General features: G+C 49.4%; 1 protein-coding gene across 2 annotated transcripts in view; it reads right to left on the minus strand.

Annotated features, from left to right (window-relative positions):
* Positions 1-26,599, minus strand: part of STARD8 (StAR related lipid transfer domain containing 8) — a 72,892-nt gene that overhangs the window by 9,121 nt on the left and 37,172 nt on the right. For both annotated transcript variants that reach the window (XM_088671807.1, XM_088671806.1), the window contains 7 exons: positions 12,606-12,677; positions 9,934-10,015; positions 7,580-7,643; positions 5,721-6,994; positions 4,198-4,371; positions 2,053-2,212; positions 459-657 (listed from right to left, as the gene is read on the minus strand). In XM_088671807.1, the coding sequence (XP_088527933.1) occupies positions 459-657; positions 2,053-2,212; positions 4,198-4,371; positions 5,721-6,994; positions 7,580-7,643; positions 9,934-10,015; positions 12,606-12,677 (2,025 nt within the window). The remainder of the gene's footprint in view (positions 1-458; positions 658-2,052; positions 2,213-4,197; positions 4,372-5,720; positions 6,995-7,579; positions 7,644-9,933; positions 10,016-12,605; positions 12,678-26,599) is intronic.

Raw genomic sequence — 26,599 nt, forward strand, 5'->3', positions numbered from 1 at the left:
ATATACACACACACACACACACACACACACACACACACACACACACACATATATATATATATCCCACATCTTCTCAGCTGGATGTCAACCTTATGATTTACCTCCTGGAAAATATGCAAAGCAATTCCTGCCTTCTTCTGTCATGCTGGGATGCTCCAAAAGGATTGTTTATTTACTACTACTACTATTGTATTTTATTTTATTTTTGTATCCCTCCTTTTCCCCAGACCAGGACTCAAGATAGCTTACGCAAATTAAAACAACAAAGATACTGTAAATACAGAAAGCTAAAAACATAGAAAAGATAACCATGTATGTCACCTTGTGCTTTTTGGAGGCAAAGGTGGTGTATAGATAAAACAAATAAACTAATTCCTCATCCGTCCCGTCCCCCGTCCCCCTGCCAGTAAGTTCATAAAAACAAAACAAAACAAAACCAGAACCCTTCCTCCACTCACACTGGTAAATCTGCAGAAATGTCTCCATCAGCTTCCTGGTGAAGACGGGCTCTGGAAGGTCGCGGAAGTACTGCTTGAGCAGGTCGGCCACGTCGTAGGCTGACTGGCCCTCGTAGCTCACATGGTCCGGGGAAGCTTCGTTCATGTGCCTCAGGGCCTGGATCCGGGACTTGACCCCAGACTTGCGGAAAATGCCGACCTGCTCGGAGACCCCAGAGAAGGAGAGAGGGAAAGATCATACAAAGGGAAATGCAAGAACCCTTGAGGCCAAAGAGCTCTGAGGGCTTCTCTTGTGTGGAGTCCAAATGTTGGCCACGCTGACTTTGCAGAGTAGGACTCTTCTAGTCCTGCAGTTCTGTGATTCCCAGACATTCTCACAGAGTGTCCAGACCAGGACTCTGCAGCGGAGGTTTGATTTGTGGGGCCTCCAGTTTAAAAATTGTGCTTTTTGAAATGGAACGTCACGTCAGTTTGCAATTCTTAGTACAGAAAGTATTGATCTGTTGTGTAGAGATCTTTACTATTCTAATTAATTCAAGAGGGTTCTGGAAGCTTCTCTGTGTGAAACAAACAAACAGAAGGTTCATGATGTTTGGGTTATTCCTTCAGAGAAGCTGAGTACAGCTTCTTAAAATGGTTCTCTCATCTCTTCCGTTAAGGTCATGCTGACTATAAAAGTAAGGCCAGAAGGAGCCTGGGTTTCACTTTCACTTTCTATCTCTTTTCCTTCTGGTGTGGTGTTCTGTACACACTATGCTTAGTGCTAAGGTTTAGTCTTCTTATAAGTTATTGTAAGTTTAAATTAAGTCTGCCGCACCTGGATTTCTTATGGACAGTGGCAATCCTGAATGTATTGGATTTGTGACCATTATGCTCATTTGCCTTCAGTAGCAGTCAAGCTCTGCTGGATGAAATACAATTGCCTCTGGTCTATTTTTGGGGGGAATCCTGCAATGTCTTCAAGTTTTTACTTTGCTAACTGTACATTGGAATCTACTCTGGATCAATACTGAGTAGAATTTTATGACATGCCAGGCATCATCGCCAACACCGTGGAATAAAAGGGATGTCTAGACCTAACGTAGCAAATTTCCGTATCTAAATGTCAGTATTACAAGGCTCCAAGTAATCCAAATGGGTCTACAACCCCCTGCACCTCCTTGCTCCAAGTCCAGGGCATTATAAAGAGACCCTGTCTCCCCATAACTACATTATCCTGCCAGAGATGTGGCCTTAACTGTGTATCGTTGGATGGCGTTCTCACTTTTTAGAAGTAATAATTCTGGCAGAGCTGCATTTCCCAGAGGGGTTTGACAGCCAATCCCTCTTCCCAGGGAACTCTGGGAATTGTAGCTCTGGGAGGCAGGAATGGATGACCCTTTGGGTCCCTCCCAGCCCTACAATTCTATGGTTCTAACAGCCCTGCCGGATGGAGCTGGCGGGTGTTGCCATCTGAGGCAGCCAGAGGAGAATATGTTGGCAAAGGCTGCTGCAGGAGACCAGACCCTCGCAGGGGCAGGTTGCTGTCACCCCAAGACTTCAGAGGGGCTGTGGCTGAGGCAAAGCCCGGCTGAGCCTGCCGAGGTCCCCTCACCTGGTCCAGACACTGGCTGCGAATGTAGCGCATTGCCTGCTGAATGCTCTGGGGCAGCGGTTGTCCAGTCCTCTGGACGTGGACGAGTGGTGGGACCCCAAAGACGCTCTTGTCCCTGTAGTTGGGGGTCTTGCTCCTCTTCATGAACTTCGGGACCGCCCTGCCGGAGGAAAGAAGGGGTGGTGGTGCTCAATAGGGAATTGCAAATATCCAGATAACCAGCTTTTATCATTTTCTCTTGCATCCCATTTGCTGACCTTGGTTCAGTTCGGTTTCATTTTTACGTGTTTTGTTTTGTGAAGCTTTAGTTTTGTTATTTGGGCTGTATGGCTCAATTAATTGAAAATACTATAGAAAAATAAATAAAGGGATTGTGGGCCATTGCTGGGAATGCCTGTCCCATTCTGTCAAAGGAAAGCAGAGGAGATGGGGGGGGATGTGTGTCTCCAGGGGCTGCCTGCCCAGCATGAACAGGATTCGGCCCAGCTCTTCTTCTCCCCTGGCGCACGCGCACACACACAATCCCACCCTATGGTTAAAACAAACTGAACAAATGCAGGGAAGAATACAGCAGCTTGGCATCAGAAGGATGGAGTAGGAAGGGGAGTCCCCAGGGCTCTCTGCTTTGTTGTTCATACAGTTGGAAGGCACCAACTCAAGGCTCATCTGGTCCCAGGGCCGTCTTAAGCGGGTTGGGCACCCTGGCGCCGTGGTGCGCGGATCGCTCGATCGCTCCGGCGCCCCTGCCCCGCCCCGCTTCTTCCCGCGGCTGGTGGGTGGGTGCAGTGTGGTTTCCGTGCAGCTTCGCCGTGCAGCGCCCCCCTGCCGATCCGACGCCCTGGCGCCCCGCACCACCCAGCCTACCCCTAGAGCCGGCCCTGTCTGGTACAACCCCCTGCAATGCAGGAATCACAGCTAAAGCATCCCGGGCAGGTGGCAGTTTTTATTAGCACATTCCTGCCTTATTTCCCAGAGTAAAATGCTGCTCCTCCCACCTTCTGCTCCAGGTAATAAAGGCCTGTCCTCTTCTCTTCCTAGTAAGAGCATAAATTTACTGGGAAGTTCCACACTGCCTCCCCCTGACCCCCAATTGTCTATTTCCCTTCATTTTTCTGCCACTGCAATCTGTCCCCCAGCAGAAATGCACACCCCAAGCCCCACCAGCATTTACAAACACTTACCCTCTCCCAAAATATGTATAGGAAGTTGCGGGACACTTTTTGAGCAGAGGTTCAATGGCCATCTGTTGGGGATTCTTTAGCTGCCATTCTTGCAGTGCAGGGGGCTGGACTAAATGGCCGGGGGTGGGGGGTCTCTTGCAACACAACAATTCCCTGATTCTACGTTTCTGCATTAATAATCTGCTCTGCCACACACATGGCAGAGAGAGAATGGATTACAGAGGCCTCAGGGGTGTGTCAATTTATTTAGCCCAATGAGGGCAGTGCCCTTGAAGAAGCACCCTTGAAGATACCGGTAGTCAACTAAAGATATATACATACTGTCACGGGAGGGTTACTGGCTACTCCAGAGTAACGACACCTCAGACCTCCGTGTCTTTGGGATTTTTATTGTGCATATTATTTACAGTGCAGCAGAGCCTCATATCATCACGTCTAGCTACTGTCTCCAGATTCACCCAATGCCTGTTTCCGGGATCTTTGCCAGTATAATAGTCTTGGAGCTCCACCTCTCCTTTCCCTACGCTTGCGCGATGCAAACCTTCTGAGTTCTGGTAGGAACTTGAAGGGACGCCCCTTGGCTTGCCCTCTGCTGGAGTCGCCCGAACTCTCTTTTTCCTCCCTGCCTGCTGGCCTTGGCAGCAGGACTGACCTTCTGATGCTGTCAGAGCCCCGGCGCCCTCTGCTTCCCAGCTTCTCTCTGTCTTCCTCTATCTCACTGGAGCCCCCCCTCCTTCCAGGCACCTTGCTGTAAGGGAGGTGGTCGGCTTCTGCCAGACCCCTCCGTAACACATACTATACAGGATCCTAGAATTCTAGTGCAGGAAGGTACCCCAAGGATCATCTATTCTAACCCACATGCCCCCGGGGCCAAACACTCCCTCCTTTCCCTTTCCCTTTCGCCACCTTCTAATGGATATTTCAGACCACAACGTCCCTTGGCAGAATCTCTCTGCCGACTCACCATGACCAGCTCTGCTTGTGAGGGACAGAGTATTTCTCCATGATGGCTGTGAGGCGAAGCAGGGAGCATTTTTGGAGGAGGTTGAGCTGGGCGGCGGATTGGCGGTTGATCTCCAAGGAAGCCGAGTTCAGGCTGGGTCGGTGGGAGTTCTGGAAGCTGTGCCAGCGAAGCTTCCTGGGTGGGGAGGAAGAACAGACGTCACTGATTTATCTCACTGAGATAAATCTCAGCCTCAACCAGCTTTGCCACCTGCCACTCAAAAGCGGACCCTCAGCTCAGCTCCAACCGTGGTGCCCAGAACAGGACACAGGACTAGAGGTGGGGTCTGACCACTGCAGAATAGAGTGGCACGATTAGAATCATAGAGTTGGAAGGGACCCCATGGGTCACTCTCAGTCCAACTTAGGAGTGTGCAGAAGGCAAAATGTCGAATCCTCCATCCACAAAGAGCAGAAGCCTAATTAGAAAGGAATTCATAAAAAGAAAAGGGGCGTCTAGCTATTTTGAAGGGAAGATGCAGCAAAGGAGAAATAGCAAACTTTAGCTGTTATATTTTTGGGGGTGCCATCACAAAGATGCAGACATCTAAATGGTACCAATGGTATTCACAGGGGTGCTATTTCCATTTCGGTTCGCTAGAGGGCACCAAACGTCCAACCTGAGGTGGGGACATTTTCCCGCCATGGGTTTAGTTGACTAAAAAGAACTCGCTGGCTTCTGTAATTGCTCCTGGGCTTTCCCACAGGGTGCCTGGAACCACCTTCAAAACTGATGCACAAGCCACCCATAAGGGCCCTGCCATGTTAAGGAAAAGGCTGGTGCACCGTAGAAACCTAGGATTGTGGAGTTGTAAGGGATCCCGTGGATCATCTAGCCCAACCCCCTGCAACCCATATTATATAAAGGTTGTTATTACTATGGTTATCATCCACTGCATTTCCAACAGCTGCTTCTCGCCTTACGGGCAGCACTGACCACATTTGCCAAATGCCAATTTAAAAATAAAAATGGAAAATCCTAGAGTCTGAGTTCAGTCCCATGACAAATCAAAAGAAAAAAGGGCTGACAATTCCACATGTGTTTCCTGCACTTGTTACGTGTGATGGGCATCCTGACTCCAGAAAACTCAAAAATTGTGTAAAGCAAAACTCCAGGTGCACAGAGCAGGATTGCAACCTGCAAGGAGATCCTGCAAAACAATTGTTGGGTGCAAAGAGGGAGGAATAGAGGGACAAATTCCAGGAAATACAAGGAAGTGCCTCCCAACATCCTGACTGCAAGGGATTCTTGAGCTGCAATTCCCACCTTGCAGGGGGTTGGACTAGATGACCCTTGGGATCCCTTCCAACCCAACAATTCCAGGATCCTACTACTCTGGCTCTCCTCAAAACATCCAGTTTGCTGCACTGTTTTCCTATAGAAGCATAGTGTGATCTTCTGGTTCTTGTCTAACCAAGTTGCAGCGGGTTGGTCTGGATGACCCTGGGGGCCCCACCCACCTCGACAAATCCTTGACCCCCTACCTGCAAGGCCTGGTGAGGGAGGCGCCCACCCCGGAGTCTCTCCGCTCCCTCATTCCCAGGTCCTCTGCCTCGTTCAGGGAGTTGGCCGTGCTGTCAAAGTCGCTGGCCGACGTGCCAATGTCCGACACGGAGCGCTCCTCAAAGTTTGGGGTGGCGGGCTCCCCTCCAGAGTCCGTCTCCTCCCCGCCTCCAATGCTTCCACCCTCCGGGTCCAGCTGGATGGCCTCAGACCACAGCTCCACCTTCCTCTGCAGCCCCCAAACATGCTCCAGGATCTCATCTAGGTTCTCGTAGATGACGTCCCTGTCCAGGCCAAACAGGTCGTCCGTGACACTGCTGGGCTCGGGCACATTGTCATAGAGGCTGGTGCAGCTGCCTGTGGAGCCACACGAGGGCCGCCTCAGCCTGCACTCCATGGCCTCGCCTGTCCTGCTGCCCGTTCCAACCCCGCCTGGCGAGAGGCCCGAAGCCGGGCCGCTAGATTTCCAGTCAGGCAAACACCCGCTCTCGAGCGGGCACAGGCTTTCGATGGAGAGAGACTTGGGAAAAGTGCCCGGCTTGTAGTCTCTGGGGATGTGGACCAAATAGTCCCTTTCGAACAGGTCGTGGTGGCCCAATCCGCCAGCATCCCAGGGGGTGCCCTTGCCCCGGCCTGCCTCGTAGTCCTCCAGGTAAATGCTGCCATGTTTGGGTCGCTCCCCAGCTGAGCCCAAGGCCCCGTTGGCCCGGCGGCCTCGTGAGGGAAGCGTTTTGCTGCCGCAGGAAGAAGGCGGCACCCTGCTTCTTGGGTCTTTCGAGGAGCTCCACCAGGACTCGGCATCTGCCCCCTCCTCTTTGGGGGCTTTGGCAGAGTCCAGCTTCTCCTTGTCCTTTCTCCTGAGGGACTCGATCCTCCTGAGGAAGCTCCGAGTCCGGCGTTTCCTGGCGTCCCCCTTGCTGGTCCCGCTCATGTCCTGGGACTGGTCAGTGGGAGAGGGGTCCTCCAAGCTGGGGGTGGACAGGGTCAAGGTCGGAGAATCCCGAGCGGAGGATGGGTCAGGGAGAGCAGGGCACTCGCCTGTGCTGGGGTCGCTGTGGAGAGAGGAGGCCTCCAGCTCCGCACTCAGGTCAGTGAGGATGCTCTCCTGGCTGGGCAGCTTCCTCATGGCGGAGGCTGCCTCCGGGCTGCGGGAGAGGAAATCGTCGGAGCCGATTCGGGACCACCTACGGCTGTCTCTCTGGAAAGCCCACCGGTCGCTGATGGCGCAGAAGTCCTCGTCTCCCGAGTCGTCATTCTAAAGCAAGCACAGGAAATAATCCCTCAGTTATTGGGATTTATTTTATTTCAATTTTCTAACCCGTTGCTTTCTCCAAGGAGCTGAAGGTGGAGAGCATGTGGTTCTCCTCTTCATTTAAACCCAACAACGGCCGTGCGTGGTCTCCCAGGTCGCTGGTCTGACACTCTGACCGCTACAAACTGGTTGCTCTTCTCCCTCCCCATTTGAGCCCCACAACGCTCCTTTGGAGAAAGGCCAGGCCAAGTAAACCTGTGCGCTTTGTGGCCAAGTGAGGAATTGGAGCCCTAGTCTCTCCCAGGTCCTCAACTCTAATACCTACACCACACTGACTGTACTAAGTAGACTGTAGCATGTTCAGAAAAGCTGGAAGGGGCCAAGGGGTCATCTAGTCCAACCCCCTGCAATGCAGGAACCACAGGGTCTGTTCTGTGTTGTTTAAAAACCTTTAATGAATCCATTTGGGTGGCAGGGAGAGAGAAAACCTTTCTGCTGTGCTAGGTCTGCTTGAGCTTCCTTCCCCAGGGTCCAGGTTCGATTCCTCTGGGCCCCTTCCGGCCTCCCCATCCGAGGGCCCAGGCTTACCTGTTTCCGCTGAAAGTGGACCTCCAGCTTCATCGAGGCACACGAGTTCAGTGTCACGAGTCTCCTGCAAGGAGCAAAGGAGAGGGGCTTTTGTCTGGCTGGGCCGTCCCGTCCCAGCTGCCGCCAGTCAGGCTATTTAAAAACAAGCGGCTCTTGTTTCGGGGCACCGTCACTTGTCCCGCAAACAGCTGGGGATAAAGTGACCATACACGGCTCTCTCCAGGGATGCTGTGGGTGGGGGTGCCAATAGAGGGGGAGCTATGGGCACTAAGCAACCAACATGTGTGGCTCAGCAGCCCCAGCGAGGCACTTCCAGCTGCTCAAACATGCCGGCGACTTTCATCTCACGCCAGCAACTGCGACCTGAGTCCACAGAAGTGCCCCCCCCCGGCCTCCTGCCCCCTAACAGAAAGTTCCTGGAGTGTGGAGCCAGCTGGCAATGAGATTAAAGCCTGGCCCCCAACACAGACACACGGTGACCACAGAATCATGCAAGTTGGAAGGGACCTCCATGGGTCATCCAGTCCAACCCCCTGCAATGCAGGAACCATGTATTCCTTCTAAGGGGTTACCAGACTAAAAGGTATCAGTCAAGTGCATTGGGCCAGGCCTTAGGCCTCTGAAAAGCCCCCCCCCCCAACTTCCCAAGCTGGTTAACACACATGCTACTTATTTGTATTTTGAGATGGTGGGCTGTTTATTCTGGCAAAGCCCAAGAGCTGCCTGGTCAAAATTAAAACAGGCCCAGAGCATCGGAACAACGTTGACAATAGAATAAGCACGCAAGACAGCAGCAAATCAGGGAGGGGAGATTAAAATAGTAGCAATAGCAGCAGTAGCCATTACAATTTTAAAAAAGCTAGACAAGTTGATAATAAATTTACTGAAAGGGGGAGCATTGTGGTAGGTTTGGAATGTGAAAGTGCAAACCCACTTGTGACATTAAGTGCAGGGCAATAATCTCGTCAAGGAACCTGGTTTATGTGGATTAAAGTTAACACAGGAATCCTAGGTAAAGGTAAAGGGGCCCCTGATCATCAGGTCCGACTCTGGGGTTGCGGCGCTCATCTCGCTCTATAGGCCGAGGGAGCCGGCGTTTGTACGCAGACAGTTTCCAGGTCATGTGGCCAGCATGACAAAGCTCTTTCTGGCAAACCAGAGCAGTGCACGGAAACGCCATTTACCTTCCCACCGGAGCGGTCCCTATTTATCTACTTGCACTTTGATGTGCTTTCGAACTGCTAGGTGGGCAGGAGCTGGGACCGAGCAACGGGAGCTCAATCTGTTGCAGGGATTTGAACCGCCAACCTTCTGACCAGCAAGCCCTAGACTCTGTGGTTTAACCCACAGCGCCACCTGGGAATCCTAATGTTGCCCAAATGGTCCCAGCGAAGCACAAGAGGGAAGGAGCAGCAGGCATGGCGGGCGGGGGCACCCAAAACAAGGGGGCTTTAGGAGTCAAAAAGCCTCTGAGGGAGCAAATGGCCTCGGTCCTGTATACCTGCAGGAGCGTCTCCACCCCCACCATTCAGCCCGGACACTGAGATCCAGCACCGAGGGCCTTATGGTGGTTCCCTCGTTGCAAGAAGCCAAGTTGCAGGGAACCAGACAGAGGGCCTTCTCGGTAGTGGCACCCGCCCTGTGGAACGCCCTCCCAGCAGATGTCAAGGCAATAAGTAACTATTTTACTTTTAGAAGACAACTGAAGACGGCCCTGTTTAGGGAAGTTTTTAATGTTTGATGCTGTACTGTTTTTAATATTTGGTTGGAAGCCGCCCAGAGTGGCTGGGGAAACCCAGCCAGATGGGCGGGGTATAAATAATAATATAACCAGAACGGCTCTTCAATTTAGCCACGGCTTTGGGTTTCCTGTACGTGTCCTCATCTGTGACGTCAACTTCCAGAGCTCAGTCAAGCTCACATCCTGCAGCATCTCCACCCTCTGGGCTTATCCCAGTCATGGCAGCGTGTCAGAGCTGGCACCCCCCCCCCAAATAAACCCACCCCAACCAGCCTTATACTGAGCAGCAAGGTGCTCTGGACCGAGGAGCAAGTTTTGATTCATCAGCCCCAGAAGCAGTGGTCTGCCCGTCAAGCAAAATATTTCCCCAGACCCAAATGGGCTTGGCAGAGAGGACAGGCCAGGTCCCAGGATCACCCTCCCCACCTCACTGAGCCAGTTGAGAGTCAGCTGCTTGACAGGACCAGGAAAGGTCAGACCTTCACATCCCCTGAGCCTGGCTGAGCTGTCCTCTCACACGCCACCCTCCCTCTGACCACAACAACATGCTTCCTCATTTCCTTCCATTTCAATGTTTTGGTAACAGTGACCATTTTTATTTTATTTTTTTAACCTGCAGAGGGATTTGAGGGAATCCTGGTCCAAGAAGCTGTGGTCCTTCTTCACAGAGGCAATGTCGAGAGGGAAGAGGGATTCTGAGGATGAGAAGGAGGAGAGAAGGGTTTGGTCGAGAAGATGGACGGCTGCTTGAAGGTGCTGGAGGAGAAGCCAGTTGTCCACAGTGGTGTCAGTGGTGGAAGAAGAGACACCAGTATTTCTGCTGCCCTGCCAAATGCCCTCTCTGTTGTCACTTCTAGGCTCCATCCTAACTTGAATTCACCAGCCCGCTCTCACTTTCTGCAAGCAGCAATTTAGGAATCATACCACACTGGCTTAGAAACTGGCGTTCAGCACCCTGCAAATCTCAGCTTTCATTTAATACAAAGCAAGTTTCTAGTCCTTAATGCTGCCAAAGGACATAAGAGAGCAACTTGTAATGAAGACTAGGGGCTTCGTGAACTCCAAAATTTAAACTGGTGTTTTGTACGTGTGTATGTGTGATTTAAACGAATCCTTTGTTTGCAAACCACATATTTGCCATTAAGAGGTGTGCAGCTTTTGTTTAATTGAGAAATAAATGCATGCAGAGCAAGAGCGAAGAAAATAGTAGCCACTGGGAGGGCTGAGGAGTGACATGGTGCCTCTCAGACCCCATGAAGCTCTACTTGGTCCTGTTTTTCTCCAGCCAAGCGGTCTTCCCTCAGATTTCCCCCCCTGGCTTTCAAGTTCCCCCACTGCAGCAGCTTGGACTAGATGACCCTTGATGTACCTTCCAACTCTAAAATTCTATTTTTCTGTTATTCCTACACGAAGGGCTAGTATTGTGGGTCGTTCCTTGTTTTCAAAACAAAGCTTGTTCTCATCAGGAGAATGCACACATCCCAAAAGAAGCCTTCAAGCACCTTAGGACCTCCCCAATTCTAAAAAACCAAACAAAAACAGGCCCATATGCACCCCACCCTCACAAACAGGCAGCCTGAAAAACTATCAGCCAGTCTTGTCTTGCGCGGACGTGCTGGGAGGGGAGGTATCCGACCCGCACAATGGCTGGCTGCGCTTTGCTGCTGGGGGCTTCCTCCGATTGTCCTGGCCCCGTAACTCTCCTGTCCTCCAGCTAAGGCAGAGCTCAGGCTTTTGTTTGGCTCTCCCTTGCCATGTGCGGACAGGAAACAAAAGGAAGCCCGGAGACCCTGCACTGTGTATGGTTTGCATTGTAAAGTATATGGCATGCAGGAAGAATCCAAGTGGCTGTGGAAGAGCTCTTCCTGTCAGAAAGTTCTTCCTGAGGTTTAGTTGGAATCTCCTTCCTTGTCACTGTAAACCATTGGTTCTGCTCCTGCTCCCTGGAGCAGCAGAAAACAAGCTTGCACCATCTCCCGTGGGACAGCCCTTCAGATATTTCAAGATGGCTCTCATATTACCTCTCTGTTTTCCCTTCTATGATTCTTGCTGTCAATCAGAAGGCTCGTGCATATTTACTTTTCCTCCACGCTGTCTAGGCACAGGTCTGGAGGTTCCAGGTCTGTGTCTGGGCATTTTTTATTTTTATTTTTTGTCCCAGCACTTTCCCCGAGAAAACCTGCGTTTTGCTGCTGAATTGGAGTAAATGGCAACCGGGTTTTCCACAGACTGCCGTTTGCTCCGTTTCAGCTGTAAAAATGTGGGTTTTCCCAGGGAAAGCGCCAGGACAACAACAAAAACCACTTGGACACTAGAAACACAGCACAAAAGGAAGCATGCATGAGCCCAGAATCCCCAAGTGCTTGAAAACTTGCAGTGAAAAGATGGCCAAGATCCCCTATCTTTGACAGAATCACCTTCCTCAATGCCAGCCAGGAAGTGAGCAAGAGGATGTCTTGTCAGGGAGGGGGCAGGAGTCCAACTCAGATGGCCATCAGGAACCTCTGAGAGGAGGACTGCTGGGTTCTGTCTCTGTGGGCACCAAACATCCACTGCAGGAGAAAAACAGAAGCCCAGCTGGCCCTTTGGGTGGAGGTGGAAGACATGGACAAACCCCTAAAAACTTCCATCTGGGTTTAAAGTGGGGACACTAGGGTGGTTCCCAGAGAAGAAGAGGGAAAGAACCCCTCTGAGAAGAAGTGGCTGCATGCTCCACAGGGTGGCGGGCAGCAAAACAAACACAGCCGGAATGGGAGGTTTCCTACATTTCTTCCCCCAAACTTCATGTAAAAGAGTTTCTCATGGCAGACATTGCCTGACGCTTCCTTTGGCTCAGTCAGTCTCAGATGGAGACCAATGTGGTGGCTGCAGCAGCTTTGGAAGAGGTTTCCGACGGGAAGAGCTGCCCCGACAGTGGAACACACTCCCCTTGGATAGTGGAGGACTGTCCTTCGCTTGAAGTTTTCATACAGAGGATGAGTGGCCATCTTTCTGGGATTCTTTAGCTGCGATTCCTACACTGAAGCAGGTTAGGCTGGTCCTCCCCAATTATACCATTCTGTGATTCCATAATATCTTACTGGCAGCCATCTGAGGAGGGACCTCACCTGGAATTCTAGGGAGGGTGGATCTTAAATAAACACAGCAAGAGAGGTGGACCAGCCAACCACACAGTCACAGTGGTGGTGGTTGAATATTCATGGGTGGACCAGTCTGGGTGTCTGGCTGGGCCTCCCCTTCCCCACTTCATCCCAAAGGAATTGCATGCAGTCCTGATTCTCTTACCTTCGTAGAGCTGGGCATACTGAGGAAAGCCAGCCGCTCGCAGCCAGTCACAGGCCTTGGCAGCCTCAGCCTCTGTAAGAGAGCAAACGGACAGATCTGAGGAGGAGCTGCGGACAGATGTCTCCAGTAAAAACAAGGAACCAAACATTTTGAAACGCTATGATACCACTTTAAACCATCGCGGCTTCCCCCTAAAATACCCTGAGAACTGTAGTTTGTTCAAGGTGCTGAGAGTTATCAGGAGACCCCCATTCCCTTCACAGAGCTGCGATTCCCAGAGTTCCCTCGGAAGAAAAATCAATCGTTGAACCTCTGTGGGAAACACAGCTCTGTGAGGGGAATAGGGTAGCTTGCAATTCTAGGTTGCATCAATGGAAGTCTAGTGTTTCGATTGAGGGAAGTCATAGCAGTCTTGGTCAGACTCCACCTGGAGTCCTGTGTCCAGTTCTGGGCACCACAGTTTAACATAGCTGCCAAGTCTCCCGTTTCCCCCGGGAAATCCCCGTTTTTCCAGCTGTTCCTAGCTGAAAAAACAGATTTTGTTTTTGTTTTCCCCCGGTTTATTCTGGTGTGACGGCCATTTTGGAACTGGGCGGAGAATGCTCAGAAGCGACTTTTGATGCTGCTTTGCCCAGTTCCAAAATGGCGGCAGCGCAACTTCCGGTCTGCTATTTCCGCCCGGTCCCTTATTTCTCTGACAGCAACTTGGCAGGTATGCAGTTTAAGGAGGATACTGACAAGCTGGGAGCAGTGCAAAGAAGGGCAACTAAGATGATCAAGGCTTTGGATACCAAGGATTTGGATAAGGAACAATTGAGGAAGTTGGGAATGTTTGGCCTGGATAAAAGGATGAAGAGAGGACATATGATAGCCATCTTCAAATATCTAAAGGGCTGTCACCTGGAAGATGGAACCAATGGCTCCAAGTTACAAGGAAGGAGAATCCAACCAAACATCAGAAAGAACTTCCTGACAGTAAGAGCTGTTCGACAGTGGAAAGGATGGACTCTCCTTCCTTGGAGGTTTTTAAGCAGAAGTTGGATGACCCTCTGTGATGGATGCTTTAGCTGAGATTCCTGTATAGCAGGAGGTTGCCTTAGATGATCCTTGGGATCCATTTCAACTCTAGCATCCTATGATTCTAGGAGTCTGTTCCTCCCACCCCAGGAAGATATATGTACAAACTGAGTACTAGCTGGAGAAGAGAGCTGGCCACCCCCATTTTTTCCCACTGTTCGGACATCAGTTCCTCTTTTCACTTGCAAAACAAGGACTTGACCCAGTGAATTCCACCACACAGATATCATCCCTTTGCAAAGGACTAGTCTGCCACCCCTCCATACATAGCACACACTTTCACCAAAGGAAGAAACAGCAAGAGATCTGTTATCCACAAAGAGCATTGGGAAGAAGTCAGCAAGGGAGCCACGAAAGGGCTTCTGTCATTCCTTTCAGAGCATCCTGGAGGTTCATGATCACCCCTGAAGGTGAACGGACCCCCAGGATACAACAGCTGAAGCTTTGTAGGCCTGATCAACTCGCTGCATGGCCTCTTGGGATCCATGCAGACACTGACCCAGGCGAGAGCTCTCTTGCTGGCTCCTGGAGAGAGGCAAGGCTGGGATCTCTGCAAGGCGAGCCAGGCAGCCATTCCAGAGCAGCAAGGAAAACAGGGTGTGTTGCTTAGACGTGCCCTGGGATCCTGATGAACTCTGCTTCACATCAGCAATGGAAATGTGAACTTCCTTCCTGCTGTTCCACAAAGCAATGGATGAGGGACGGGGAAGGGGGCAGGAAAGGAGGAAGAAATCTGCCTTTCCCTCTGGCCGGTCGGAACAGGGTTTGTTTTCGTACCATAGCTGCACACGCAAATAAAATAATGAGTAAAAAATCAAAGCATTCTAATGCAGGGTGGGGCAAGTGAAAAATGCTTCTCTGGACATCAGCATCAAGAAGTGGTCCAAGCCAAGAAACAGCAAGAGATCTGTTATCTCCGAAGGAACCGTCCAGGATTCGGACCCTTTCCCCCATCACAAAGCAAACTGTTCAAGGAATTGTAAAATTTGTTGCATTGGAAGGGACACCCCCCCCCCCCGGCAAAGGACCATCTAGTCCAACCCACTGCAAGGCAGTACTGAGATTCCAGCAAATGTTATTGATCCTGTACAATATTAGAACAAAACAAATTGAATGGATGTATGGGAATTCCGATGTAAACAGGTTCCAAAATGCCATTTAATTGTCCTTCTGAGTTACCTCTAGTCTTGCAGCAACTACCAAAAACCAAAAAAACCACTCAAAGCAGTTTACAAAAATAGATGAAACAATCAAATTATCAATTAGGAGAGTTGCCAACAATAATTTCAGACTTTTGAAATAACAGCAGACTAAAAACAGATTAAAACTCGCACAAGCTATCTAAACATCTGGGTAGGCTTGCCTAAACAAAAACAAAAAAAATTAGCAGGTGCCGAAAAGAGTACAGAGAGGGCGCCTGCCTGGCATCAATGGGCAGGGAGTTCCAAAGTTTAAGTGCCGCTACACTAAAAGATCGAGGAATTGCAAGTTTGGAACGGGGATCATGTGGCAGCTGCAACAGCACCAATTCTGCTGATCAAAGCGGCTGAGTGGTTGTACGGGGAATCTTGCAGGTAAAGTGATCCTAAGTTGTTCGGGGTTTTAGCAGGAACACCTTGAACTTGGCCCAGAAGCAAATCAGCAACCGGTGTAGATCCCTGAGCACAGGTGGTTTGTGCTGCCAAGGCTTCCCTCCTGTCACCAATTGTGCTGCAGCATCCTCTACTAACCGCAGCTCATGAATCAAGTAGACAAGCCATCATCAAGGGAGCAATTCTCTGCATTTAGTTCCCATCTGCATGTTGGGTTGTGGTCTCCATGCTTGTTGTATTGCTGTTTGCATTTGATCACATTGTCACAGCTACTTCAATATGTTGCTAGTACAGTAAGTCTTCCGTTCCTGGTTGTTGTTTATATTTGGTTGCTTATATTGCTAAGCAAAGATTGCAATGTTGTTGCAAAACTGTCCCGAATTGATACTGCATCTGCCTGAAAGCTGTTTTGCAACCCCCCACCCCGAGGGTCATCTGGTCCAACCCCTTGCAATGCAGGGATCATAGCTCAAGAATTCCATGAACACAATTGTGAGAAAGTAGGATATGCATCAAATTATTTTCCCAGAGAGGGAGGTTGGTAATTCTAGTAAAACTTGCTCACTAGGTCTTAACTTCTAGCCTCAATGTAATCCAAAAAGCCTCCCCTGGCACACCACTGATCCCAAAAACAAGGCAGTGGGGGAAAGACGGCAAAAAGGGGACACCCCAAAAACTAGGCACACATATGTTTCCCAGGCAAAAGGCTAGGAAGGATCAATTAGGGGGGGTTTAAGCAGAGGTTGGATGGTCATCTGTCATGGATGCTTCAGTTGCGATTTCTGCATTGCAGGGTGTCATTTATTGCGTATATATTTTTTAAACTTATTAGTTTCCATTGTCAAATGCTCTGAAGTGAGGTTGTACTGAAGTAAAACAGAGTAGCTTGATAGGCACCTAACCAATGCCTGGGTATGTAGGAATGTTTTCAAATTTGTGATTCCTGCACTGCAGGGGCGGTTAAACTATATGACCCTCAGGGGTCTCTTGCAACTCTACAGTTCTAACTTTCCCTCTCTCCCCCTCTTTATTATTTTACAAATTGAACAGGACTGCCTATTTTACTATTTAAAGCAAATAAAGACACAAGAACAATGCCGGCATATGCCATGGTCAAGGTGGGCATTTAGAAAAACTTGACAAAGCACTCAGCTGAGCCGAGGCAAGGAGGCATGGAGACACAACTCAGATGTTACTGCTCAACCACACAACATGCCATGGCTTGGGGACAGCCCCTGTGTGCTTGCCTCCCCACTCATCTGTCCCCCACCCCCCTCTACAATTCTAGGACCCTACAACTGAAGTTTCCCCATCTGGCTTTGTCACAGCAAACAACCTGAGACCTATTAATGAAACATAAAAAGAGCCCTGCAGGATCAGGCCCATCTAGTCCAGCATCCTGTTCTCAGGCGGGTATTCGAGTTCAAGAGCCACTCTGCCCTCTTGCAGTTTCCAGCAACCGGGATTCAGAACCATCGTTGCCTCCAACTGTGGATAGCAGAGCACAGCCATCTGTGCCCAGCAGATGGGCATGTTCAACAAATAAAAGGCCTTGAGGAGGACGGAAGAGGCCACACTCAGAAGGATGTCTCTCCGCAAGGCTTGGGAACAGTCCGGACCATCCCATCCTGCACACATGACTGCAGCATTTATCCATCGGCAGTGCTGTCCTGCCCTGGGGCCTCAGCACCAGCAAACCAAGGACTCTGCCTGGAACTTCCACCCACACAGGAAGAGTGAACAGCATGCGCCAAATATGATCTCACAGAATCGCAATGCAAGGCAGCAACAGCGTTGTGGGTGTTGCGGAGAGCATAGAAAAAGAAGACACCCTCCCTCCCTCCCTCTCTCTCTCTCCGGGGTCAGTCTGCAGGTGGAAGGCAGCTGCCTGGGTCCCAAACAAGAGATGCTGGCTTCTAAGCAAGCCCTCCAGCAATTCCTCTCGGATCACAGAACCCCACCCCACGGGACCAGGCTTAGGCTGCTTGAGCAGCTGGATGAACCCCGACTGTCGGTTTTGGAATTATTAGTTCCCATGACTGGGTCCAGGTTGGAGTCGCAAAACCATAGAATTGAACTGTTGGAAGCCCATCCAGCCCAATCCCCCTGCAATGCAGGAATGACAACCAATCCCTGGGAAGTGGCCACCCAGCTTCTGTTTGAAAGCCTCCAATGAATCGCAGGATCAGAGAGGGGGAAGGTACGCCCAAGGGTCATCGAGTCAAGCGCCTTGAAATGAAGAAGCCACAACGATGTTTATAGAAGTTTAGCTTTCAGGCCTTCCTTCCACGATCTGTAAAAGAACCAGCACTTTGCATTGTGCCCAGAAGCAGAACAGCCATCACCCCATAGCATCACAGAATCGCAGGACCATAGAAAGGTCCAACCCACAGCATTGCAGGAAGCACTGGTGAAGAATCCATCCAACTCCTGCTTGAGAACCGCCAAGGAAAGAGAGTCCACCAGCTCCCGAGGGAGTTCCACTCCACTGTCAAACAACCCTTACTGTTAGAAAGTTCCTCCTGATGTTTAGTCAGAATCTCCTTTCCTGTCATTTGGAGCGTTTGCCAGGTGAGGAATTCACAACCTGGTGCCGCGGGGCTGTTGACCCAACAGAATAAGACTTTAACTGGTCAAACCAATAAGTTCCTTTCTGGTTAACTACTGGGGAAGAAATGGAGGTAGTGAGAGATTTTACTTTCTTGGGTTCCATGATCACTGCAGATGGTGACAGCAGTCACGAAATTAAAAGACGCCTGCTTCTTGGGAGAAAAGCAATGACAAACCTAGACAGCATCTTAAATAGCAGAGACATCACCTTGCCGACAAAGGTCCATATAGTTAAAGCTATGGTTTTCCCAGTAGTGATGTATGGAAGTGAGAGCTGGACCATAAAGAAGGCTGATCGCCGAAGAATTGATGCTTTTGAATTATGGTGCTGGAGGAGACTCTTGAGAGTCCCATGGACTGCAAGAAGATCAAACCTATCCATTCTTAAGGAAATCAGCCCTGAGTGCTCACTGGAAGGACAGATCCTGAAGCTGAGGCTCCAATACTTTGGCCACCTCATGAGAAGAGAAGACTCCCTGGAAAAGACCCTGATGCTGGGAAAGATTGAGGGCACAAGGAGAAGAGGACGACAGAGGATGAGATGGTTGGACAGTGTTCTCGAAGCTACCAACATGAGTCTGACCAAACTGCGGAAGGCAGTGGAAGACAGGAGTGCCTGGCGTGCTCTGCTCCATGGGGTCACGAAGAGTCGGACATGATTAAACGACTAAACAACTCTTCGATTCCTGCATTGCAGGTGGTTGGACTAGATGAGCCCTTGGGGACCCTTCCAACTCTACAATTCAATTATTCTAAACTGGCCGAGATGGAGAAGCAAGCAGACTCTCTGCAACCTACAAGCATCCACTGCAGCCAAACATCCAGATCCACTCCTGGTATGGAAAACATCATGCAAGCAGCACGTGGGTCCTGTGGTTTGGACTGGTGGTTTACCCAGACTGTCTCAATCCTGCCTGTGTTTACTGACAAGTCCCTGCTATCCTGTTTCCACATTAATTTGCATCTTTAAAAAAGTATGAAAAAAATAACTTGTGTATTTCATCTCCATGCAGGCATTTCAAAATGTGCTTCATTTTAGAACATTAGACATTTTGGTATGTTTTTTTGAGCTGAGACCTGTTACCACCCACTTTGGAGAAGTGCAATATCTGTAGGGTAATTCTCTTCTGATCCATGTATTCGTCGGGTGTGTGTGTGCAAACGGAGTCGATTTTCTTTCAAAAAGAAAAAAAATCTCAGACCAAACCGGATTCCTCTCATAGAAGTGTAGTGTTGGGAGGGATCCCCAAAGGTGATCTAGTGCAAGCCCCTGCAATGCAGGAATCAAGGCGAAAGAATCCCTGACAGGTGCGTCTCCTTCCTTCCAAGATGCTCCCTCAGAATAGCCTGGGTTTCACCTGTCAACGCAGAATTTGTCCTGGTCCTCAATGTTTTCAAGGCCAAGATTCTTCCTCGCTTTGGCACCTGAAAGGCACCTCTTTCTTTGCAGAGGGACGGAGTGGGTGTTTCAGCTCCTTGGGGTCCCATCCTCCTCCCCACTTTTTGCATTCAACCTAGCTCTCCACAGGAAAAGCCTCCCTCCCACTCGCTCCTGGGTGGACCTTCCTGTTGCTCAGGGCTCCTGTGGCGCCAGAAGATGAGGCTGCAATGTTTCCCGTGAAACAGGAGGGTGCTTGTCTCCCTGGAGGAATTCCGGTCACCCAGAATTTGAGGAAAGCTCAGGATCCTGAAACAACTCTCCTCTGCAAATATGTAAGAGCAGGGGGATTCAGAAGAGAGGGGTGGGATGTGTATGGAAGGCGTTGCAAGGACCCAAAAGAGCAGATTTAGAGCCCAGCCTCGTGTGTGTTTACTCAGGTGCAAGCCCTGCTTCATCCAAGGAAGGGTAGGGAGAGCTGGTAACAGCGAGCACAGCAAAGAGGGAGAGCTGCAAGAGACTCTCGGTGGTCTTAGGCACTTGGTTGATAATGGAGCAGACTGTCTTGCAGGGGGTTGGACTGGATGACCTCTGGGTTACCTTCCAATGCTGCCATTCTATGATTCTAGGACAACCTGGGAGTTCCCCTCTGTGAGCTAACAGTCCCCATGGGTGGAAATTTGCCCGGCATCTCCAGCGGAGACTGAGAGGTGATAAGAGCCACCTTCAAATATCTGAAGGGCTTTTGCATGGAAGATGGGAGGAAGCTTGTTTTCCAATGATCCTGAGAAGAGGACCCAAACCAATGGATTCAAATTTCAAGAAAGGAGATAACCCATGAAACATTAGGAAGAACTTTCTGAAGGTAAGAGCTGCTCGACAGTGGAACAGAATTCCTCAGAGGTTGGATGGCCATCTGTCAGGGATTCTTTAGCTGTGATTCCCACATTGCAGGGGGATGGACTAGATGACTCTTGGGGGACCCCCTCCAACTCTACAATTCTGTGATTCCATGACATAAAATGCCCTTACCAGATTAAGAAGGTGAGGAAATGATGTCTGTAGGAGGACGGATAACAACAACAACAACAACAACAACAACAACAACAACAGAGAGGCAGCTAGTGCCAAACCCTCTCTGTCCTTAAGACTGTTAAGCAGCTGCAATGCCGGGAGATAAGCACCCGTGACCTCCTCTCCCCCCACACAGTGACAAGCAGGCATGTCAGAAATGGTTTCCAAAGCATGTCATGGGGTCCCAAAAAGAGACGTCCTTTGTACACAGACGTATCTTTGCCAGGAATGTAGGGAAGATTTCAAAACAGGATGCAGAGAGCAATTGGCCTCAGGCAGCATTGCTGAACTGACAGTCGGGGGCTGTCTGGATGGAAGGAGACTGGCCAACGAGCTGCCTAGGGTTTCTCTGTGGCCCTCCAAGTCACCAAGTAGCTTTAGCAGGTCTCTGATTGCTGTTTGTTCCGATTGAGCTTTAAAGAGCAGGATGGTGGTTGGTTTTTGCAGGGGAGGGATGCTCCAGAGGGGGAAGGAAAGGGATGCTTGGAAATGGAGCGCAGACTGTTCGTGGAAAGATCTGAGGAAAGGCAAGTGTGGATAAGCCCTGAAACTGAGGAGCAATACGCAACCTGGCATGGCAATTTGCCAGCCGAGAATTCCTCACTTTCCCCTGCAAAGCATGATTCAGGCCAGCTTTTCCCTAAAGAGGGGTCCGGGGAAGAAACAAAGGCTTGTAGCTTCTGCAGAAAGGCCAAACTCCCCTTAACTGATAGCTTATTCCTCAACTGCAATATCTCCCCTCAGAGGTTTTAATCCTTATTTATCTTTCATTGAGGTGGACCTCTTTCTGCTACGCTGTATAGGAGGCTAAGGTTGCCAGATTTTTCAGAAATGTTATCCCTACAGGCAGTGTGTCTCTCTGAGCAGGTCCAAAGTTCTTTGAACACAGCAAGAAGCAGCCAAATGCCACGAAGTGCCTGCAGAACGCCTGACCTCCTGAAAGGAACCCATCCCCTCCTTTGACTGGGCTACCTCCACCTTCCTGGCCTCTTCCCGAAAGTGGGAGCTCTGTTGGTGGTCCTACAAATATTTCCACTGGCTAGAAAGGAAATCACGTTGAGCTGCAACCTGACCTCGCTTCACCTGATGAGATTTAGCTAACTTAATCCATTGATTAAAATTTACAGAAGGGTAAAAAAGCAAAATTCCCAGAGCAGGAAGCTTGTTTTGCTTCCATTGTTTTTGAAGAGGGGTGAAGAGAGAGAGATTGTGCCTTTAAAAAAAACAAAACAGTGCAGTTTCCCTCTGTTTGGGTTTTATAAGCACTGATATTCACAATAAGACACATATTTTTCCAATGTGCAATGTTTTTAACGAGCTAAGATAACCGATGAACAGGTCAGACAGCAGGAAGCATTAAAGATAGGATAAGAAAGAAGGAGTTTGACCAAACTGCGGGAGGCAGTGCAAGACAGGAGTGCCTGGCGTGCTGTGGTCCATGGGGTCACGAAGAGTCGGACACGACTAAACGACTAAACAACAACAACAACAAGAAGAAAGAAGGAAAGAAATGCAGCAAAGTTTCAGCTCATTTCCTGGACTGCTTGGGTTTTGCCTAGGAACCCACAGCACATGGGGCATAGCTGCAAAAAGGCAGAAGAACCCTCCTGAGGGACAAAAGGTGGCAATCCTGCGAGGGGAACGCATCCTTTTGCAAAAGGGAAATTGAAATCCAGAGTTTTCCAAGGGGTGACTATTGTGCTTAGCTCTCCCATTCAGAAATTGCCCTCAAAGGCAACAGGCAATCTTTCCTCCCCATCTTCATTCATTCGGTGAGGAGAAGAGTTGTGCAATCCTGAAGACGCCACAAAATGGTGTTGTGCAAACATGATCAAGCTACAGGAATTTTACTGGTATGCATGGATCTGGGCTTGTCTGTGCTTTGCAGCGTTTTGCTACGAGGGGCACCCAGAGAAAGCATCTAGTCCTCTCCAACCCAGACCCAGTCAATTGGAGGACTGGGTTGTGTGTCATTTATAAAAACCCAAGCTTATAAACACTGGACATGCCAAAAAGGATCATAGAATTGTAGGGTTGGAACGGACACCCTAAGGGACACTTAGCCCAACCCTCTGCAGTGAGAGGCATAAAAATCCTTGGAGTGATGCTGGAAGAGGAAAAGAGAGAATGCTGTTATTTTATTCCTTTTTCGATTGTCAAAAGCACATTTCCTGTTCTGAAATTTATACGCTTCCATTTAAGGGGAAAGTTAAGGCACTTTACCATTCACTCATACTGCACGCCCCCTCCCCCACGCAAAATGTGGCAGTTTTAGCTTACAGCCCTGCTGTAACTTGAACAACAATTCCCATCATCCCTGACCACTGGTCCTGCTAGCTAGGGATGATGGGAGTTGTAGTCCAAAAACAGCTGGAGACCCAAGCTTGGGAAACACTGTTGTACCCAATACCGTGTTTCTCCTAAAATAAGACGTGCCTCTAAAATAAGCCATGGCACGATCTTTTAAAGGCAAAAAAATATAAGACATCCCCCCAAAATAAGACATGTTGGGGGTACCGGTACCTACCCAACCCAGCAGGAGCCGGCAAATGCAGCAGCGCGCGCCGCGCCGCGCCCCAGCCCAGCGGGAGCCCCAGCACAGCGACGTGCCGAGCTCCGACTGAACGGGCCCCAGGACCCGGCAGCGGGCGGTGCGCGAAGCCGCAGCAGCCGGCAGGAGCCGGCAGCAGCCCCAGCCGCGCCGCGCCGCACCGCGTCAAGCCCAAGGACCCAGCAGTGGGCTCAGCGGGCGGCGCGTGAAGCCGCAGGAGCCGGCAGCAGCCCCAGCCGCACCGCGTCAAGCCCAGGGACCCAGCAGTGGGCTCAGCAGGTGGCGCACAAAGCCGCAGGACCCGGCAGGAGCCGGCAGCAGCCCCAGCCGCGCCGCACCACGCCGCACCGCGCCGCGTCAAGCCCAGGGACCCAGCAGTGGGCTCAGCGGGCGGCGCAAGAAAGCCCCGTAACATACTTACAGTAACAATGCTGTACCATGCTTAATAAAAAATAAGACATCCCCCGAAAATAAGCCGCGATGTGTTTTTTTTATAGGAAAAATAAATATAAGACGTGTCTTATTTTAGGAGAAACACGGTACTTAGATTCCTGTGTCTCATATGTTTGTTTACTAGCACCCGGCGAAAGTAAAAAAAAGACCTTCCCTGAACAACACAGAAAGACTGGTGCTTAGGTGAATACCTGAACATGTCTTCAATTTCTAGCAATTACACTAGAAGAGGGGTGAGTCACATCTAACCTGTGGTCCAATCTTGGCCCTCCAGTTTAGCCTGCGAGGTTGCTTTCCCCAAACCATACCTAGTTGACCCTGCCCGGTCAATGCAGCCAACACAGCAGGATTTAACCAACTTCCCTCCATCCCTTCGGATTTGGTGCTTCACGACTTCCAGACCCTGAGAAACCTTGTGATGTCGGTGACGGACAAGTTGCCAGATTCGCTCACCTGTGACATATTTGGCCCAAGGGGCCCACTTTGCTAAGCCGGGGAAAAAAGATTGCCCACTGCTAACAAACAACTTTATGATGATGGCAACAACATCAACAACAAGAAGGAAGTCACCGTTAATTTGCCCAAACTCACAGTACCAGTGGAACAGGTGGAATAGGCATCTTAAATAAGCTGGAAAGCTTTAAAAAAAATTCCCCAGAGGGGGTGGGAAAAAAGCAGCCAGGGGTGAAGAGACTGCAATACCAGCTTCCTTTGCCCTCCCCCATCATGACACGAAGTTCAGTTGACTCTAGAGAAAGTTTTTAATCCCTTTTCCGTAGGAGTTGGCTACAGGGTCACTGCTTTCAGGTGTGACCTCCAGAGGTTAAGCACCAAATTCCTATGGTTGTTTAGTGAAATGCTCACCCACCCCATAACCCCAACTTAAGTGGGATTTTCAGGTTCACATGAATGAGAGGTTGCTTCTGGTCAGGTAACCACGTGGAAAGGCTGTGGCAAATCTGAGGAGCTTTCCAGGGGACCTGAAGATCAACAGCTGCAGGCCACCTTGCCAGAAGCAAGATTCTGCTCTGAAGGTTCCCTTCTTTCTTTCATAGATCCCCCAAGGCTCATCTAGTCCAACCCTCTGCAATGCAGGAATACGAATAAGGGAGGAAATGGCTTCTTATCAAAACTGAAGTTGAACAAGTGAACACAGGAATTTTTGAAGAAAAAAATATGAAATCGGGTGAAGACATATCTGGACTGAAACTCCCATCACACTCAGCTTATTCTATAACTTTTCTCTTACCCAGAATGCACCACAAGAAACCTGGCAATATTTAGACCCTCATTATCTGACTAGTCAATATTATTATGGTGGTAGACTCTCTTTTGCTGGGGGTTTTTAAAAGGAGGTTGGGTTTCCATCCGTCAAGGATTCTTTGGCTGTGGTTGCTGCATTGCAGGGGCTTGGACTAGATGGCTTCTGTTTAAAAGCCTCCTGCGGATCGTAGAAAAATAAAAATGTAGAGTTTGAAGGGACAAAATTAAGTTTGTTCTGGGTAGAAGAAGTTCTGAAGAAGTGTGCATGCACACAGAAGCTTATACCCAGAACAAACTTATTTAGCCTCTAAGGTACTACTAGACAATTTTTTAAATTTTATTTATTTATTTAATGAATCCTATACTTCTAAGGTTGAAAGGGACCCAAGTGTCATCTAGACCAACCCCCTGCAATATACCTCACCTGGATGCCAGCAGCAACACAAACCTGTACAGCTCAAAAATGGAAGACATTACACAGCATGCATCTCTTTCTCTGCAGGACAAAAAATGTGTGAGCTCTGGCTATCACTGAGAAAATAACCCACAAATTAGTGGTTTCTTAAGGCAGAGAAGATCCGGAACATTTCTGCAATGTTTGGTAGGACTTTATTTCCTATGTATCAACTTCAGATACACAAGATTGTTTCCCGAGGGCAAATTGCAAAATTTGGGTATCATGGAGTGTTTGGGTTTCTTTTCTATCACCCATCTATTTTCTATCACCCATCAATCTCGCTAGCCAACTATAACGTAGTCCATCTCTCTTCCTTTGGGCTCTTTGCTGCTCCATCTTTGGCTTACCTAAAAACTATCCCAGGATGTGCTGACCTTGCAGGTCCCTTGGCCCAAGGGGCCAGAATGGGAGAGAGGTGCCCCCAGAATTGTTTCCTCTTGATCCTCGATCCCCACCCCTTTTCCATTTTCTCAAAGGCAGAAAGCACAGCACTGGGAGAATATTAGAAAACATGTTTTGCCAAGGGTTATTATCCAAAACAGAGGGGCACAAAATTAAGGCACTTCACTTCTCACTTCTCCTCTGCTAGCCAGATCTCAAACCCAAATAAATTTGTCCAGAATTCTCGCATCTCCAAGGCCGTGTGTGTGTGTGTGTGTGTGTGTGTGTGTGTGTGTGTGTGTTTATACCAGATTTCACCTCTCCTCACCTACAAGAAACAAAGCCAAAAATGAAACAATGGAAGCCATTGACAAGGGGTCAGGAAAACTGCCTGTGTGAGATGAAATACTATCTTCTAACAAGATGTGTTTGGATAAGCCCGGTTTCGTAACTTGCTTCTTCCGATGTGAAAAAGTCACAATAACAGAAAGCAACACAGTTGTAAGTTCGGGCATTTCGACGTCTCACACAAGGAAATCGTGGAATCCTGCTGTTGGAAGGGGCCACAGGAGTCATTGAGCCCAATCTCCTTCAATGAAGGAATCACAGCTAAAGATGACCACCCAGCCTCTGCTTAAAAATCTCCCATGAAGGAGAGTCCACCACCTTCTGAGGGAGCCTACCGCTTCCCATTTTCTCATCGCAAGTTTTTAGACATGTTTATGTTTTCTTTGTCTACCTGGTCATTTTGTAACCTGCCTGAGGCACAGTGGATGCTGTAGTTTTAAGGCAGTAGGTGACACGGTTTGTCACCTCCCTCTGCTTATCAATAGATTTGGTGGATTCAATAATATATGATATTATTCCCCTTTAATACGCATCCCACCCATGAAAGGTAATGGGTTTTATTCCATACTATGTTTAAAAGTATACTCAGCCTATTTTTATTGTACCAGCCTGATGCGTATTTCTGTTGTTGTTAGCCCAATTAAAAAGAAGAAAAAAAAAAACAGAAGCAGTTTATAATGTATCCACATAGGGACAGTTTGCACGACTTTCTTCCTTCCACGAGGGAATTGACACAAGTCAAGGAGTGCAGATTTCTTTGAGGGAATCTGTGGTGACATTAAGGAAAATCTGGTTCGCTCTGTTCCAAGC

The sequence above is a fragment of the Zootoca vivipara genome, chromosome 6 (genome assembly GCF_965207765.1).
Source record: "Zootoca vivipara chromosome 6, rZooViv2.hap1.1, whole genome shotgun sequence".
Lineage (NCBI taxonomy): Eukaryota > Metazoa > Chordata > Lepidosauria > Squamata > Lacertidae > Zootoca > Zootoca vivipara.